General features: G+C 37.1%; 1 protein-coding gene across 16 annotated transcripts in view; it reads right to left on the reverse strand.

The window, feature by feature from the left end:
- Positions 1-19,925, reverse strand: part of TENM3 (teneurin transmembrane protein 3) — a 594,796-nt gene that overhangs the window by 306,314 nt on the left and 268,557 nt on the right. For all 16 annotated transcript variants that reach the window (XM_088056014.1, XM_088056017.1, XM_088056013.1 and 13 more), the window contains one exon: positions 8,683-8,985. In XM_088056014.1, the coding sequence (XP_087912140.1) occupies positions 8,683-8,914 (232 nt within the window). In that variant the 5' untranslated portion in view covers positions 8,915-8,985. The remainder of the gene's footprint in view (positions 1-8,682; positions 8,986-19,925) is intronic.

Below are 19,925 nucleotides of genomic sequence, written 5' to 3' on the forward strand. Positions count from 1 at the left end.
TATATATTTGCATATTTGTGGGAAACAAAGTATTTCAAACTTGATATGTGTTTTTATTACTACAGAATCACAAGGAAACGCTAACTGAAAAGATAGCCTGGGAAAGTTTTTATTTTCAGATGTCGGGAAGATTTTATGTGTATGAAATACAGTCATCTTCTTGTCACTGGTCTACCAAATTATGGTTCAAACATTCAGACTCTCCTGTGCAGTATGGGAAACTCATAGTTTTATTCCTTGTTAGACCTGAGACGGCTGATCTACAGTCCTAATCTTCAGACTAGAATATAAGAAGCACTTCTTAAACCAGTATAAGGATAAAGGGCTGTTGTTCATCAAGCCCATCTGAAGTTACCACAGAATAAGATTAAAGCCAGCTGAAGATAATTTCACAACTGCACAATTCAAAGCTGCAAAGCAAACATGTTCCACTAAATAAATTAATAATTAAAACATTATGGTTCCAAATTTGGCGATTTTATATTAAAATCTGATTTTATTACTATGATTATACAATATACAAACTAAATTAAGAGGAACCAGCACAGCTGTCCTAATCATAGGCTGCAAGAGGGGGGAAAAAAAGGATTTGTGGATTTAGAAAAGAAATGCAACTCCATGAGCAGCAAATAACATCTTGATTGTGAGCAGAATGACAGTATAGGCATTTCAGGCCTCTGTCTTAATCTTTGGATCCTGGGACCAAAACATCAACATTCGAGCATCCATTTATTACAAAATAAGAATTCCAAAAAGCCCAAATTTGATAGATGTGAAGAAAATATGACCCAAGGGTAAGCAATGTAGAGATGATGGATATCCAGTCTGCAAGGCGCCTACAAAGATCTGACAGGTATGAACTGCCACATTAAGGCCAGTACGGTGCTAATGACATCCAGCTTGAGATGGGGAAGGAAGGAGAGGAGGAAGGAGGCAGCATGAAGACATGCACGCAAACTGGAGCTCAGGTTTACTGCTATTCCTCCACGGAGGGAGGTGAGAAAACCCTACTATTATTTATGCCTTTCCATGAGGGAAAAGCATATCTGCCACCACAAGTGACCAGATGGGCTGGACCCATAGGGATATATCTCTCACTCAATTAGTTCTACAGGCTATGAACGGGTACAAATTAAAAACCCAACATGCCTCTTTGAAACTGCCCATACATTTCAGTTTGTGGAATTTAATATAGAAGTATTCCACATCTATGGGAATTGACTCTTCAATGTATGGACAGAATGAAGTGCTCAGACCATCGCTGTAGCTAAATGGAAGCAACAACACAGAACACTGACCCAAAAATTTCTACAGAAATGAAAAACCACTTATTCCCTCTATCACTTACACCTCCTGTCACAATTCCCCAAAAGGCTTTCCTCTTTGTGAACCCCCACAATAAATGTAGTGTAGTGATGTTTTAATTTAGATGTTCTAGCAAAATGCCCATTATGCTGAAGACATGAAAAGATTTATCGCTCAGAAATACTTACAGCAGTATGAAAAAAGAAAAGAAAAAAGAAAAAGAAGGCAGAAAAACAAAGCTTGAAGGAAATGTGTTCCCTAGGCTCTGCCATTTCCTCCTTTTGCTTTAATAAGCTCAGCAACACCAAGTACTAGCTCTCTAGCCCGTAAGTTGACACCTTACAAACTAATTGCAGAAAGCATCAAGGAACTTTCTGAGAAATTATCCCCATTTTACATCTCTGCTTCACTTTATGCATTTATTTGCCAGTGATGGAATGAGCAATCACTCACAACTTGGCCTCCAGCCCTGACTCTCAGCCCTAAGCACTAAATCAACAGACAGGAGAGACAGGACTCTTCAGCCTCTTTCATTCCTCCCCTCATCCCATCTCTAACCTCACACTTTTCTAGCTTTATCCTCTCTGTAGATGTTAACATACTGAAGACATCTTTCATAGCCATGCACGGGATCCATTCATCTCTCCAGTCCACCGTTTAGTTTTTATTACGAACAGAAGCAGCACATACATCTCAGTATATGAGCTATGGAAAGATATAAGAGCTGTTACAGACCCTCCACAGTATCTTCCTTTCCATGAGGCTGAAAATCCTCATGAAGGCCTCTTGCTCACCTTATAAATCTTTAATCATTATGATCAAAAACTTAATTCTCCTATTTTGCAACTGGACTAGTTGAAGACAAGGTTTCTTGTCTTCAAGACTCTATGGACTTGTAGTGGCTGTGTAGAACTGCCTGAACAAGCAGCCTGCTGCCAATAACCAAGGCTGATTTCTCCCTGGAGAATCACAATTACCCTTTGTCTCTAGATCTGTAGCTCATCTACAGGCCATGACCCACAAGGGGCCAATTTCACCTAGATGAATACCTTAGAGCATGTGTGCATATCACTGAGCATGAACTAAATATACTCCTAATCAAATAAAAGTGAAATGTTTTTCTTCATACTACTTTGCAGCTAATAGAATAACTTTAAAAGTCAACAGATCCTTATCACCTGGAACCTGAAAACCAATTAACTTCTTATTGTTGCTTTAAGAAGTTACCAGTATAGCTATGAGAGATTATAATGCTACTTAGCACTTACAGTGCTTTTCATCTTCAAAGCATTTTACAAACATAAACTAATTAATCTTTCCAAAATGCCTGTGAGGTAGATAGGTGTTATTATTCCTGTATCACACAAGGTAAAAAAGAAAAAACACCTCTGGCAGAAGGTTATGTGCTTAGCTCAAGGCCACAAAATTATCCAGAGCATACTGGCACCGTATGCTGCTTACAGAAGTTACCCACAGAAATCAGGCAGACACTGTAGGTGGCCATGTTTTAGCATAACAAAAAAGGATCTGTCATGATGACAATCAGGACACATCTTGCACCGCAGCCAGGAAACATAAAACACCAATTCTAATATCTGCCCTAGATTTTGAGAGACGGTGCTTGCAATGTCACTGAATGGTAATTAATTTGCTCATTGGGAGATCAAAAAGTCACTAATATATTATTTCATACCTTCACATAACTAGCTTGCAAAGCAAGCTGATTTGGTTCTAGTGAGAAGCACTCGCCTACTCAATAGGCAAAATCAGCTCATCAGTAAAGCCCAGGTAGAGGAAAATAAAGTTCCTAGGTGTCTGTTCTTTCACTGCTTCAGACAGGTAAAAATACTCAAGCTTTAGGTTTAAGAACATGACCATTTAAATCCTTTCATCCTGCAGTCGACATTTACGGTGACTAAAAAGATTAAACATTTTGCTATCCAAATAATTCATATTGGGCAGCTAGTATTTAAAGCAATAGACTTTGGAGTCATATTACATTAGCATAGTAGTTGCAATTAAGGTACTGGTTTCTAAGGTCTTAAAAATGTATCCTTGACAGTGTTTAATATCTTATGTTATAAAATAAAATTGTCAAAGCATATAAATCACTGTTTCAGGTCCCTCTTTTGCTGAATGGTGATATTTTTCTAGCACCTAAATCTAATTTTCATGGGAATAGCAGCTGAACAATAGCTGCGATAGATCCACACACTGTAACATACTGCACATGGCATTACTTTTTAGCACCCAGGTATGAGTTGTCCAGCATACTGTGAAAGAAAGGAATTAGTTTTCTTTACTTATTTGGTACATTCACCCTCTCTGCTAGCAGCTTCAAGGAGGTATTAGGGCATTTAATCTAATTTAGGCACTTAAGTATTCCAGAAGAGTAAAGACGCAAAAGTGTGCATAGGAATGGTTTCTCCTGCAATGAAATGAAATTGATCTTGAGACTTGGCTGACAGTGAACTGTTCTGATTGATAAACACAATCAAGTCATTCTCACTGCCATCTAAAAAGACCAAGTAACTTTACCCACAGTTTAAATCATATTTGACTCAAAATTTCCAGAAAGTAAAAATTTAACAAAATCTGCACTACCTCCTCAGGTCTTCTAATAGAAAAAGGTGTCCCACAGCTCAGTTTTCCAATTTACACAGTTTGCAAACAGTGCTTGATGATTTTGTAAGAAAATATGAACATGCACAAATCTGCACTGATTTCTGCCACCCGTGCTTGTGGGTCAGCTTCTGTCCCTGTGCAAAATCTCACTGACATGATACATGGATCTCTCTGTAGGGCCACTACAGCACTGTTCTGCTATTACAAAAGTCTTTGGAGTGGAACAATGACTACTTGAGAGATATTTAATAGTCCACTCTTCCCTTTAGCATGCATCCAATGGTAAATAAAACAGCTTTTGAATGCCTGTGTTTTTCTTACTAAATTAATACAAATTTCTTTCAGTTATGGTGAGTCCAGGTTTGATATATGATCTCTTTTCAATTATATTAATATTGTTAAAATATTACTTCAATTCTTTTTCCAATGCAATTTTAAAAATACTGCCTATTTTCTGTATTTATACTGTCCTTCCAACCCACACTGTAGTCATGCCACGCTTTCAGATATTTTTTGCATAGCAGTCTCCTACATACTTAATATCACTTCATACAGGAAGTGATATAAAATTTCTAAACACAGGAACTTCTCTCTGTACAACAGAGAAATTCAACTTTATACTGTCAACTTTAATCTTGAATTGAGCAAGAGACTTGGGTGTAATGCAATACACAATCATAGAATCAGTCACAGAATGGTTTGGCTTGGAAGGGACCTTAAAAATTATCTAGTTTCAACTCCTCACCAATGGCCCCTGTCTAACTACAAGCATTTAGGTTGCTGAATTCAATTAGAGAAGTACATTTAAATCAAACAGAAAAGAACATTGAAATCAGGCTACTCTGTATAGCTGGATACTTCAAAGTATGTGAAAACAGGTGTCATCTTCTTCCATAACACAGGAGACTATGATATCAAAACTTGAAAGAAAATATCAAAAATTGAAAGAAAACAATTTTTCATGGAGCTTCAGCCATTGTCAAGCATGAGATTAGGTATCTTCTCAAAGATTAATACAAACTTGAGTGTCTTTCTTGAAATTACTTTTAAGAAAAAAAAGGCTCATGGCCTCCACTTACATGGTTGTCCTGTGAGGTTTATAAACAAAGAGAAAATATATAACTAATTAAAAGTTCTAAAAATAGTAGGCTAATTATTCATCATCTGAAATTTTTAAAATACAACCATCTTTGCAACAGGTGAAGGGGCTTGAGAAAAAGAGGAGACTGGTCTTATCGCTCATGGATGTTAACTGGAAGCAGTTAACATTTATTACTAGATGGAGTTCCAATTTCCTAAAACAGCTTACTTGCTCTTCTAGTCCTGTCAGTTGGGTTTCAAAAGTAACAAGATAGTCTCCAGTTATACAACAATTTCATGTTCAAATACTTTACAGTATGTTTTAAATGATGTTTTGAGAATTATAATGATAACATATATTTTGGGGATCATATTTCTATTTATGTAATTAATCTAAAGCAACAGAAATTCAGCTCATCTGGAAAAATATCATTAGACTGGAACAGACAGTTGGACAATCTCCTCTCCACAAGAAAATATCTCATGGAATAAAGCTACCACAAAATAAAGCACACCTGTCTCTAACAGCAATATTCTAAATTCCTACCACTGGATTTTGGGAAATAGAAAGCATATAAACGGGTACTGAAACAACCCAGGAAGAAGAGACATGACAGTTCTCATTCACTAGCAGAAAGCTTTCCAGGGATTTACCCTAAAATATCAGGCATAAAAAACATACAGACATTTTAAATGTGACTCAGCAGTGCCCTGGCCAACCATGTCCTTCATCAGGCCCAGCATGGCCAGCCAGGCAAGGGAGGGAATTGTCCCACCCTGCTCTGCACTGGGGTGACCTCACCTTGAGGTCTGGGCTCAGAGACTGCTGGGGACAGATGTCCAGAACTGCTGGGGACAGTTCTGGGCATCACAATGTAAAAAAGACATTAAACTGCTGGAGAGCATCCAGAGGAGGCCAGTGACGATGTTGAAGGGCTTGAGGGGAAGGCTGAGGTCACTGTGCCCGTTCAGCCTGGAGGAGACTGAGGGGAGGCCTCCTTGTGGTCTTCAACATCCTCATGAGGGAAAGTGCAGGGTCAGGCACTGATCTCTTCTCTGTGGTGATCAGTGACAGGACCCACGGGAATGGCCTGAAGCTGTGTCAGAGGAGGTTGAGGCTGGATATTAGGGAAAGGTTTTTCACCCTGAGGGTGATTGGGCGCTGGAACAGGCTTCCAGGGAAGTGGTCACAGCACCAGCCTGACAGAGCTCAAGAAGCATTTGGACAAGACTCTCAAGCACACAGTGTGACTCTTGGGGTGTCCTCCACAAGGTGAGGAGTTGAACTCAGTGATCCTGATGGGTCTCTTCCAACTCAGAAGAGTCTATGATCTTATAATTTTAATTCCTTCACATTTAAGATACTTGAGAATCTTGCATAACTGTTCCAGTAACTTTCCAGCTGACACTGGAAATTTCATATTGTTGTTCTACACATGGCAAAAAGTGCAACACTGGTCATGATTAATTTTTTTAATTAATTCCCAATTTAATGTATTTATTAAAGGTTGCCTTTTTTATTTACAGAATAATTTCTTGTTGAATTAGGAGGCTGTCAATTACACTGCCAACAAAGCCACATATCTAATACTATTTCTAGGCAGAGGGGAAAAAAATAACGCACGGGAAACATCTTTTATATATTATTTAAAAATCTTTGAAATGACCTTGAGGACCTTTTCCACAAAATCCTTCCAATGCCAGAAGCTGTAAATTCTCAGTCAAAGATGAATCAAAGGAATATATTGCCTAAAACAAGCCCTTTATTATTACCTCACCCTATCAAACCTGCAGGTAGTCCCCAAAGGGGCAAAACCAGTCTGCAGTATAGGAAGCCAATAAGCCATACAAAAAGTATTGAAAGAGTAATGAGGAAAATTAAATGGGCACAGAAGACAGGGCTGAGACCACTGAAAGTTGAAGAGGGCATTATGCATCCTAGACTGCCATTTTAGGTCTGTAGACAGGCAATTTATTGCATATTGGGCAATAGGTATTAGCTAAATACTGTGTGTTTTTCTGAAGAAAGTGAAAAGGAATAAAAATAAAGTCCCAGTGCACCATCATATGTGACATGCCAGACCACATAACTTCTTCCAGTTTGTTATTGCTATTTAAAAAAGAATAATATTCTAGTCATGCAACAGTTTATTAATTCATTAAATAAATGGTGCCTATTCTGACATAATTCCATCCCTACTACAGTACTTAGTACTGTAGTACTAAGACAGTGCCTACAGTACAGGTGTTAGAAAACTTCCTCTTGATTTTACCTCATTAAAGTAATGATTTCAAGGTGGCTAATGACTTAAAAACTAGAAAACAGTGATAACCTGAAGTTTCAACACATCACAGAAACCAAAAACAAACAGCAGAAAGTAGAGTAGCAGCAAGCCTCAGTTACATGTGCATAAGAGAAATATTTTTATTTCCCTTGCAAACATTAGTCGGCAAAGAAGTCAACACCATCTGCCCAGCTCTAATTTTAATGTAAAGTTATTCTAAATGGAACAGAGAAAAAACATCAATGGAGAAAATGATTTAGATATTCTAAAATTAAAACTAAGGACTGTCTCACCAGAAATACGATTTCTAAATCTACTTCTGTTTCCGCATAAAATAGGAGATAGCTTCAAACAGAAAACTGAGTCATAGGTTCATACAGCTCTTGGCCTAGAGCTTTATCCTTTTAGATAGCTGGGCTTCTGTACTCTACACATTTCATAACTTTTTTTTTTTCTCTTTACATTATGTAGCCTAGTTGTGGAAATGTAGAAGTATCAATTCCAGACCCTACAGTTTTGAATCCAAAAGTGATGCTTAAGTGCTGAACCATAATTGTTGCTGAGTTCATTCACTCAGAATCCCTGAAATCTAAAAGGATCTCTTGAGATCATGTAGTCCAAGCCTTCTGCTCAAGCACAGTCAGCTGCACTAAGGTGCAAAGGAACTACATTTAGTGAAGTTTTGAGCATCTTGATGGATATTGAGACTTCTCATGTCACTGCAGTCCTGATCTCAAAAACTCAACAGTGAGCTTTAGCAACCTATTACCATCTGGTTATATATTAGAGATAACCACTAAAAAAATCATCTAACACACCCAAATGCACAAATTGTGAACTAATTTACCTTAATCACTGAGCAGCACTCTGCTACTGCCTTTTTAAGCTAAAATATAAAAGTACTGAGCTAACAAATTATTTGTATGCTCATCCATACATACTATATTTCCACAAATCTATTTGTAGGGCTTGGCCTTCATGGAACACTTGTATTTATTTACTTTTTATTAATTTTTAGATTATTTACAGTTTTAGCTATACTGGAATGGCAAACTTTTGGGCAACCTATTAATTAATGAGCCAAATAATTGGGGGGGTCTATTTTTAAATTGTAAGGCCTGAATGCTTCACAATTGATTCTGCAATATTGTCACTGACCCACTGCCCAACACAGGCCATTTACTTCCTGTCCATCATATGTTATTTATTCCAAAGATGGTACACAATGCTTCCCCATCTCTGTAAAACATTTATGGAGATACGAGGGAAGTGTACTATGTGTGTAGAGTATTACCAAAACTGATGAAACTGGCAAAGTAACTCTTCTGCAGCAAGAATGCCTTGGAACTAATGAGTCATACATCCTGAAGTCAAACATCTTGCCTACCTTGTCTGGTATACTCATCTGCTTCTCTGTGGACCAAATCTTTTACCCGGTTTCCATACAGCAACCTAGAGGAATCATGATCAAAAGCTTTCAAGGTTTCACTGGAGCTGTAAGACTTCTGAGTAGGCACTCTGCATTCCTCATTTTCTGCAGAAGAATTTGTATAGCGACGTTCCTTGTCCCGTCGGCTCTTTGTTAGGGAGCAATAAGGCCTACGTTCCTTCACATCCATACTTCATTCCTTCTCTGCGCACATCAGTCCAGCTTATTTGGAAGTCTTCTCTACATTCAGCTTACATTCACCTATAATAAAATTAGAAAGACAACCACTGATATGTTACAATGATCTCTAATTGCTGCAATTGATCCCTAACTGCCTGGAACAGAAAGAAAGATCTGCTCAGCAATGGGTTTCAGAAGCACTTCTGTATGACTTGCCAAAGTTCCATGCATGAGCTACCCAGATCTAAAACATTAGCAAAAAAATTCTTGTGAAAAACATCAACACAATATGACTCATTTTTATACAACAGGTTAAAAGATCAAAAGCAGAGAGTGATTGCAGCAGAAAATAGTAGTTTTTCATCTTCAGGAATATGTTAGTTCCCTAAGGTCTATCTGTAGTTAAGCTGTTTTTTTCTTTTTCTGAGAAACCAACATGCTTCAATAGTAAATACATCTTTCTTCTGCTTCTTGGAAACTTGTGGTTTTAATTTTTGGGGTTTTATACCTTTTTGTATACTTTTAGGCTTCTATAATTTTTATTGTAATTTCTATTCTAAGAAAATCATTCTCATCAGAGAACATGTACACATAATTTCACTGCAAGCTACATAAAGAACAGAGGTGATGTGCAGAAAGGTTTATCCAAGCCAGTATATTTTATGTAAGCTGTGCTAGAAGGCAAGAAAACATTTGATTTGTAAATGACAGTCAGCAATAGTTTTTTTCCACCTCAAGTTTTTATGGAATATTACAGTAAGAATAACATTTCTATTACTATTTATTTTGCTATAATATTTTATTCACATATTTTTCAAAACAAGACTCCTCAGTTTTCAAAACAAGATGTCTCAGTTTCATTTCTACTCTCAACCAAAATATCTACATTTCTGACAGAAAGAAAGCTTGGAAATTTTGCTTTTGTTTTTTAAAGAAAAGTGCTAAAATAAAGTTAAGAATATAATTTTTATCTTTAAACATCTGAGAAAGCATAAGCATATCACACAGCAACACATCACAAAGCAACAGCAAACTCCATTTGCACTCTTTTCAGCAAAAATAAGGTTGCTTTATAACTCTTCACTTATTTAAACACTTAATGTCAAACTAATTAGTCACTCTTTAAAATGTTTCTAGAGAGTATTTACTTTACTACAGAGCCATAATTCAAGTTTGTGAACAAGAGCCAGTCCTTTATCATTTTGTTTCACAATTTTCCAAAAAGTTTTTTGCATTTCTTGGCCTCTGTGAAGCTCAGTTTAGACTCAAGGATAAAGCTCCACAGCCTTCCATTTAAGAAAACAATCTTCTACTTTTATACTTCCAAATTTTAAGTGGTTAACTGAAATTTTTTACATGATTTAAAAAAAAAGTTTTTAAAACACAACAGTTTATTAAATTTATGACTGTTTACATGCCCAGGTAGCACACCTTTCTAGCTTATATGAAACACTCAGATTTTATAACATTTGACTTACTAATAAATGCAAGTCCTTTCCAGGAAAAATCAGTTTACTAGACATATTATAAACTCTGGGTTTTATTAATACTAAAGTGAATTGTGATTTTTAAACATAATTATTAAAAAGTACATATGGGAATTCTTTAGTGGTGTATAAAGCCTATCTCCCCTTTCATCTAAGCATGTCAAGACTTTAAAGGGCCACTAATTCCTAGTGTCTCTCAACTGCACCATGGGAAAACTGACACGCACTATCCACCATCAAAGAAGAAATAATTCTTATTTCTATCCAAGTTTCCAAAATCCTCTGTAATGTCAAAAAAAAAAACCCAAAACCAAAAAAAAGCCAAAACAACAAGAACAAAAAAGCACAACAAAAGCCAAACCAACAACCCAAACTCTTACTTGCACAATACCAAGCTAAAATCCTCAAAGATTTAATCTATGCTGTAGCATGAAGAAGTACTGATCTGCTTCCCACGGAAGTCAATGAATTCAATAAAACTTCAAAAAGCATTTCTCTGGATTATCTATTGCCTCTCTAGGCAAAGAATGAAAAGGTTAAAAAAATGCAAGCTGTTTAACAGCACCGCTTTATGGAGACACTTCAGCAGTGATTATCCTGCCAGAATAATGAGGACTACTGGATTATTTGTGGGCAGTTTTGAAAAAAAAACTAAAGTAACAACAAAACAAACCTTTTAGGTTTTAAGAATGTGGTCTTTTTGAATCTAGCATTATACAAATCACCTGTTTATTTTCAGCAGCCTTTAACTCAAAAAAAATTAATAGTATCTCTCAGCAAATCTTAGGAAACAACATCATCAGGCTTGTGTCTTTGAATTTATTTAATCAGTGAATTAATACACATATTTAAAAGAAGACAGAATAAAAGCTTTCTTAAAGATGTGTCCATAAATAAATGTTCTTTACTGAGATTCGACAACAAGCAGAAAGGGAGAACACAAATACATTTGCAGAACACAGAAATGAATATCAGAATTAATGTTTAAGTAGGGTAAGTCAGCAGTGACAAAAGGAGACTTGCAGATGGCTTTACTAGATCTTTACTTGTCCTATTATGCATCACCCCTTCTTTTTCCCTAGAAAACAATTCTCACACCCAAATGAGAGAAGTATTTTCAATTATTGAGAAAATTATTTTAATGAAAAACCAAACTGTTGTTTACTACATCTACTCAGCTCCTTTCTTTGAAAGATCACTACTAAAATACTAACAAGATTTCCATTCAAATCTTCACAGATTTAAATGAACCACTGCTGCACAAATTTCATCATACTTCCTTTTTTTCTTTTCTTCTGTTTCATATAACATTAAAGTTGCATCTCAGGGTCTTGGCGAGGATAGCCAAATGCACAGCAACTAATTTATAAAATGAGATTAAAATCTTAAACCAAAGAGAATGAAATTTATTTTGTGATGTATCATAAAACACTTGCCTTCATCTGCAAGGAATTTTTGCCCATATGTCAATATTTATGGTCTATCAGGTTACTTCACCCCAACTAAATGAAGTAATTTTCATAGAGCAATATTTACAGAGCTATTGAACTACTAACACACTCACAAAAGGATGTCAGTTCAGCCGTGCTGTAGACTGCTGCGTGCGTTATATTGCAATGCTAATGTCAAACAGCCGGCATGAACTGCAGAAAATAATAAAAAAAATTTTCATTGGTGCATTCCACTACTTCAAGCTTCTGTTTAATATTTTTGAAAGTATAAATACTGACTATGCTCATCTGTGTCACTGGGCATTGGGGTCTCCCATGACCTCTTCAGTGATCTCTCCAGTGCTGGGGGCTCCTGGCTGAATTTCACAGGGGGGTGTTCACTGATCACATGGCTGACATGTCAGCTCTCATACAGTCATGCTCAGCCCAGCTCTCTACACGGCTTAGCTGACTGCAGACTCAGAATCTACTTTTCCAGTCTCACTCCAAATTTTAAAAACAACTTGAAACCAAGAGATGCCCACTTTAAAATTAACACCTAAATATTTCTTTCAACTTAACTTAGAAGGAAAGAAGGAGAAGCAGAGAAATAATTCTTGTTGTGAAAAGGTCATTGGGATCAAAGAGTTCATTCCCTTATGTGTCAGGCTACATTGTAGACCTCTGGCATCATTATTAACCCCTTTAGCACAACATTTATTACCAAGTTGATAAGTTATGTGCAATTAATAATTAAAACAAATAAACAATCAAAATTTCTTCTTTTACTTTAAGTGTTGTAGAGACACCAAGTGTAAACACTAAAACAGAGCACAAGGCATATTCACACATGAGTGTCAAAGCTACCACAGGAGCTTCAATGACTGATGTCTCACACACAAAGTTGACTGATGTCTTACACTGCATTTAAAACTTACCAGGAAAGACTTTCATCAGTTTCTCTTATTGCAACATGAAATAAAGTCAATGTAGTGGAAAAAAAACTAAAACCACCAAATAAATCACAGTTACTTAACTTTTTCAATAAAAACCACTTGATACTTAAATTCTACATTGCAACACAGAAAAGTACTACAGACATTTTTTAATTGGTAAGATGCAAAAAGGCAAAGTGTTATTCAAAAGACCCGGGTACAACTTTAGCATGCCTGCAGGCATTTAAAATGTTCTGGAAAATTATTGCATTTCATTCAACACCTTGAACTCTGAGCTCTCAAAGGGTTGTTGCAGTTTGGCAGCAGGATGGCAATCATGCCTAAGGTACACAGTGCTCTCTCCCCACCTCTCACTTGAAGAAACTTCTCCCAGCATTAAACATGATTCAATGAACATCAATGTGCCTGTGATTCTAATATACCTCTGTATTTTATGTCCTTTGATATCTAAAGATCTACAGAAGCATGAAATAATAAACAGGTAAGAAATAAAACATGTTTGGTGCCAAAATGACAAGATAATTGAATAGAAAAGATGATGTCACTCTTTGGGTTGATTTATGGATCTACTATAGTCCCTTTCAACATCTATAACCATTTTAGACATCTCCAAACATACAAAGCAAAACTGGAATTAGTTCTAAGAATAATGAGAGTCATTAATATATACAGAGCTGGAATAAAAAATGTTCAGAAATGGAAAGATAAAATTTGTACATTTCTCTGTTCCAGGGGTACAGTAAGACAGTTTGAAATAAAAGGAAGCACAAAGGAAATCTCTCCTCCTCAGTCTCAAGGGGAAGCAGCAGCAAGGAAAGCAGCATGCTGTTGGAGCAGAGCCCTTCTTCCCTCCCAAGGCCAGCAAAACTGAGACAGGGAAGGAACTTACATATTACATATCACAAACTTCCCTCCCAACATCTAAATCTAAAAACTTAGGCATTCCAAAGAATCATAGTATTCCTAGCTGCATAAACCTACATTACTATTGAATTATTGTTGTTTTTCTTATTACCATTATTACAAAGAATCATTGATCCTTCCACATCGACTCCTAGGTGAAAGCACAATCTGAACACTTAGATGGGGACCAAATCTGCTTTCATGATTCTAGATAAACACAAGCAGTACAAGAACCCTGAGATTTCTAGGAGAAGAAGCAGGCTTGAACTTCTGTCTTGAGTAAGAGCAGAGGATTTTACAGGCTGTGAGCTAAGACAGTGCCTATTCTCAGTGTTGACAACAGCTGCTGAAAATAGCATCTAAGTAGTGCTGTTCGATAGATACATGTCTGCAAGTGCCATTATTTTTATTTAATAATAATAATTTCCTTTCTATCTGTAATTGTTGACCAGGTAAAACTAATGTAAATATTGCAGTAGTTACAAATTGCACCAGGTATAATATTTAACAGCCTCTTAATAGCAGAAGAACAAAGCAAAATTAAACTGATACATGTTAACAAGTAGATTAAAAAGCTTAGGTAAATATGCAAAAATTAAGAAAATCTTCTGTCCACAAAAAAAAACTTCACAATTCGCACAACTAATCACCCATAAAACCTATTACAAACAAATACTAAGAAAAACTCAAAAAGCATAAAAGAGTGATGAAATTTCCACTCCAATGGCTGATAAAGTGAGATATGTCAGAAATCAACTGAGCTGGAAAAATGACACTTTGAAGAGGTGCTTAGGATGATCTGTAGCCATGGTGTGCCATTAGTCAAACTGATGACTCTTAATACATGGACATTTCAGGTCATCATATCTAGAAACTCACTTCTTAATATAAAAAGTCTGTCTTCCAGCGTAGAAATTAGAGGGAATACATCCCAAGCCAGCCTTCCTAAGGGGGAGTGAGAAACAGATGGCTTTTCAGACAGCTCACATACTAAAATTTAGAAGAAGCCTCCTTAACTCATTAACTAATCTTTTATTTTAGAATCAAATTAAATCAAACAAACAAAAAATCCCAGCAAAAAAACCCTAACAAAAACACACATGCAAAATAAGTGTAATTAGTCAAGTAAAAATTATTTTGCATTTTTCTGCATCAGGGGAACAGAAGACTTATATCCACCATCACAACAGGATGTAATGTCAATATAAAAGATACTTTAGATAGTTTATCTAAAAATCTTAACTACATTAGAGACAGAATAAACAATAAATAAATGTTCAGTACAGAAGTTTCTTGCAATAAGAGTCAGGAAAATCAGCCAGATAAACTCTGCAGCATCCTGGTCAGTCACAGAGACTGACGTTTGTACAGCAATATTGGCGCCATTACTTAAAATTGAAATCCTTGGGAGTTGAGGGAAAGAGGGAAAGAACACCTCATGCTTTCCCTCACATGGGCAGAAAGATGTAATGTAATGATGGAACCAAGGGAGCACTTCTCAGGATTGCATTTTCTTGGGAGGGTATGAGGACCATACAGCAGCAGTTGAGATGGAGCTACAGCTATTTCTGCATGCCAGAAGCCCCTCCACAGCAAGGCTACAAACCTTAACACAAAACTGAAAATAACCCCAACCTGGCCACACAGATGCAGCCTGGGGCTGTGCTGGTTATTCAGTCACCAAGCAGGCTCTGCAGAAAACCCATAGCCTGCAAGGAGGGAGGGCTGAGACATTGAACCAGCTGGAACAGACTCTTCAGAGGAGCACGGTACAGGGTTACACTGACAGTTTCTGTTCCTCCTTTAGGAGAATGGTTTGCAGGAGCTGTCATGAACCCTGATTTTGAGCAGAAGCATCTACCTCTAATTTGGAGAATTCATATAAAAAGTGTTTTATCTCAAAGGGCTGAAAAAGCTAAGTGAGAAAGGGAACATGAAGATCAAAAGAGTATAATAATATGGTGTGCTCCTTTAGTAAAAAGAAGGGTGAGAATATGTGATGAAAAGACAGAGGGAAAGGAAGTCAACAGAGCAGAAATGCTGCAGTATGAAGAAAAAATTAATAGCAAAACAATCTCAGGACATAATGTGGAGAGAGAAGCACTCAGTAGCACTCATTATGGCACCACTGGGGAAGACAAGAGACACAGCAAACCTAGCAAGAGAAAATAATGTAAGAGAAAAAATAAGTGGAGAAAGAGAACAAAGCAAACTTAAGAAGGGAAGAACTTTGTGACTCATTTACTTCAGCACAAAGTAATAAACTTGTAGAGTCAGCACTGGGCAATTCATTACTCAGCAGCAACTAAAAAGGCCCAAGTACTTCCCTCTACTCCTTTAAACTTGAAATTCATCCTTTATGCCATCATCTCCTTCCCTTCTCATCTTTTGCACACTCTTTTCCCATCACTGTGTTTTTACTCAACCTATCTAAATGGTATCCTAATGTACGCAAGTATAATTCCTTCTTGAATCACGTCTCCCAAATCTTCTTTTGCACATGCTCAGAGCTCTTCCACAGAGTCCTATTTTGTTGTGGAACAAATCTACAGCAATTCTAGGGATTTTTTAAATTAAAGTAAGTGGGATGGAGAATTTGAGAAGAACAACATATAACAAACCATGAACAGCAGCAAAGGTGCTACAAGTCTCCAAGCAGGGAGCACAGCATAGTCATTTCTGCACTTCTGTTTGGAGAACAAAGCTATCAGTATGTCAGCTTCACTATCCGAACAGGCTGTCCATCATTCAAGTCCCCCTTCAACAACTCAGAGTTAATTTCAAACAATTTGACAGTAGTGAGGTTTCAAAAACAACACACCTCTCAAGTCACTATAAGGGAAATGAAGTATATTACATGTGACATGCAAGAGCTGGGCATACAGTCACAAGGCTGAGCTGAAAATATTACTGTGAAGGTGTCTGGAAATGAAAGGAGGACCTGAGGAAACTGTAACAAGGATGTCATTGAGGACACGCGGGAGAGGGAAGAAAAAATATAGTTAAGTGCAGTTGCTGAAGCTACTGCTGTGGTTGCATGACATAGGATACGATACACATGCAGCATCAGCTGAGGTTTCCAAGTACAGCTTCTCATAGTGAAAACTGAAATTCCACATGAACAGGAGACATTCATAAGATTTTTCCTTACGATATGGCAGGTAACCAGATTTTTAAGTCCCAGTGTCATTATGATGAGGATACTCTTGTAGCCTGGTAACCTGGAGAATTACTTAGTGACTCATCTCTATGAAGAATGACTAGTAAGATTTTCAAGGCATACTGACAATTGTTTTAATGCTCAAGAACTCTGTTTTCTTCAAAATTATCCCCTTGCCCCTCTGACTTTCTCAAATAGCAACAAATCAAAACCACACAGAAACAAACAAGAAAATTCCCAAACATAATGAAAAATTCCCACAGAAACAAGTACTCTACATTCATATTGTCACAACATTCACTTACTACTCCTAATGCAGTAGTGTAAAAAATTATTTACAATTGCTGCCATAAGATGCAGAAAAGCACTGTTTAACTTGATTATGTTCACGTTAGCAATGCCTACTACTGTATTTAACTATCCCATCTATTCAGATGGTATCAGCTGTCATGTGTTCCTCTATACTCCCCAGGTTCCTGCTTCCCTCTCTGCACAAGCTGTGTCCTCTTGTCACAACCTCTAATTCTCTCTTCTTTAGCACAATCCAACATCAGCAGACAGTAAAGGCTGGAGGTTGTTTGCCCTGCTGGATCTCTTCCTTTCTGTAATCCCTGTTCTAACTCTCTTTCAAAGCATCCCTTTCATTGCATCAGATTTTTACCCTTACCTTAAAGGTCAGACAAAAACTTTTTGTCCTGTAATCACCCCATTCCACTCTTACCTCCCAGATTTTGTGTCCAGTTTCAACAGAACTAAGACTTTGATTAGGGCAAACAAAAGAATAATGCATTTTTAAAATAAGTTCTTTGGCTAGCTATGTGAGACAAAAAATTTCCCACAGTAATTAGCAATTGTGTTCAAAGGACCACAGTGCTCTCTGGAAGTGTCCACACAACCTACTCTAACATGACCCTACCTGACTGCCAACCAAGATCCTCTCTCATAACTACTTAAAGAACAATTAACCCTTAGTAATGCAAAACCTCCTTCAGGAAGCTGGGGAACTAGGACAAAGGACTACCTCCTGCTGCCCTTCTCTCACCCTGGTGAGGTATCTGTAAGGCACCTGGCTGTGCTTCCACATCCTGCCAAATTTCAGCTGTGGAGATGAAGCTGACCTGCTGCTGAAGAGCCCAGTGACAGCACCTGCACTCACATGTCACAGAACCAAGTCTCAACTTTAAAATATGCTTCACTGCCAAATGATTCCAGTTTTGCAAAACAAGCACAAGCTTCTACAGGAAGTACTGAGCACCTGCATATTATGCTTTTGGAGGAAGTTGCTTCTTTAAATCCTTTAAATTACCACTTCATGTAATACTCAGAACTTCTCAGTACACACATTGATTAAAAATCCTTCTAATTAAAGTAACAATTTACTTCAGCAGCAGATATGAAGGTGACGTTTAAAGAATGGGCCATGTCTATCGTTAACAACATAAATGAAAATTTAGTCTACAAACACATGGACAATTAACTGTAACTGAAAAATGAAAATATTACTCAATTAACAACCAAATCCTTTTAGATCCAATAGGAGTCTGTAGAGCAGTTCCATAGCTTAGTCACACCAGAACTAAGCAATATGCAATTGTATCTCTTATCAAGAAAGTTTAGCGAGCAGAGGTTCAAGACAAAGCCAGGAATACTGGAGGCTTCCATTCATTTACAGGACACAGAAGGCACAAGCAGAAGAAGGAAGAGAATCTTTCCTACAAGGACAGTCAAGATGCCACAGACAAGTCCTTATTGACTACATGGGTGGATGAGCAGGTAATTTAATTTGTATCCTGTTTCAAATATTTCTAATTCCTTTTCAATATGAAACATAAAGTGGAACATCCATTTTTTTAATGGTCTTATACTTAAAATGAAACTATTTGTGATTTTCTTATTCTATATTTAAGGACAATAACAGCAGTTCCAGTATAGGTACTTCCAAGCATTAACTTTTTGTTGAATTGTCTAGATACTTGAGATAATTCTATGGGAATAAAAAGAGGGCATGAGATGCATGAGAAGATAGAGTCTAGAAACTGTCTTGATCTACACAATGCAGTTGAGGGGCTTACGTCCCTCCTAAACTGAAGAACTCTAGAAAAGTAAGAAGGAAATCCAAGGTGAAGTTCTTAAACTACATTAGCTATGTTCAGAAGAATTCAGAAAACTTTTAGAATTGATCCTGAGGGGTGGTCCAGGACTGAAGAAATGCAGGCATTAGAAAAAGAAGGAAACCCCTTACATTTGCACCTGAACTTGGTGGCATCAAAGTTTTGTCTCTGTATTTGCACAGCTCAAGAACATGCTTAAAAATGCAGTACTTAGAGATCTGATCTGTTCTATAAAATTCTGGCAGCAGAATTGAATTTACTAGAAGTCATAGCTTAAGCTAGCAAAATCTATTGTGCAGATGCAGCGATGCTGACAGAAGAGTGCACTTTTAAAACCACTGATGTAGATAAGCTCTGAGACTGGAGCCTTTCTGATTAATATCATAGGCTCTTAACGCACCCAGGTGAAAGGATGAGCACACCCAGCAGGGTGAATGAAGGGGTTCAGACTGCTCAGCTATCATTTCTGGACATACTCATCTTCCGGGGAGGGCTCATTCAGCTGGGAACAATGAATGTGCTACTCCACACCTTCGATTCATACCCAGACTGCCTGGTAGTGCTGCACTGAGCTGCCACATAGGGTTAGCAATACAATTTTTGTGTTGAAGTTAATTGAGGCTTCCAAGAAGCAACCTTCAGAAAGAAAAAGATTTAACAGGTGTTCTTTGCTAGGTACTGGGAGAGTTTATCTTTCATATGGAGGAACATGAGACATAAAGGAAATCTTAATATTCCTTCTTGTCATTTGGGGTGTCCAAATAACTGAATAGAAGTATATGTAATCAGAGAATTCTTAAATACATTCAGCAAGCAGTGCAAACAAAACCCAGAAAAAAGACCACAGCTGTAGCTGAGAAAGACAGACTTGTACAGAAAGTTTGAAATATGCTCATGGAGACTACAGCAAAGAAGGTAAAAGAGAGATTGGAAAGTTAAGAGACATTTTATAGCTCTGTGGAATGACTAGACAT

This window comes from Pseudopodoces humilis, chromosome 6 (assembly GCF_049639895.1).
Source record: "Pseudopodoces humilis isolate 2021_Gansu_Grassland_sample_001 chromosome 6, ASM4963989v1, whole genome shotgun sequence".
NCBI lineage: Eukaryota > Metazoa > Chordata > Aves > Passeriformes > Paridae > Pseudopodoces > Pseudopodoces humilis.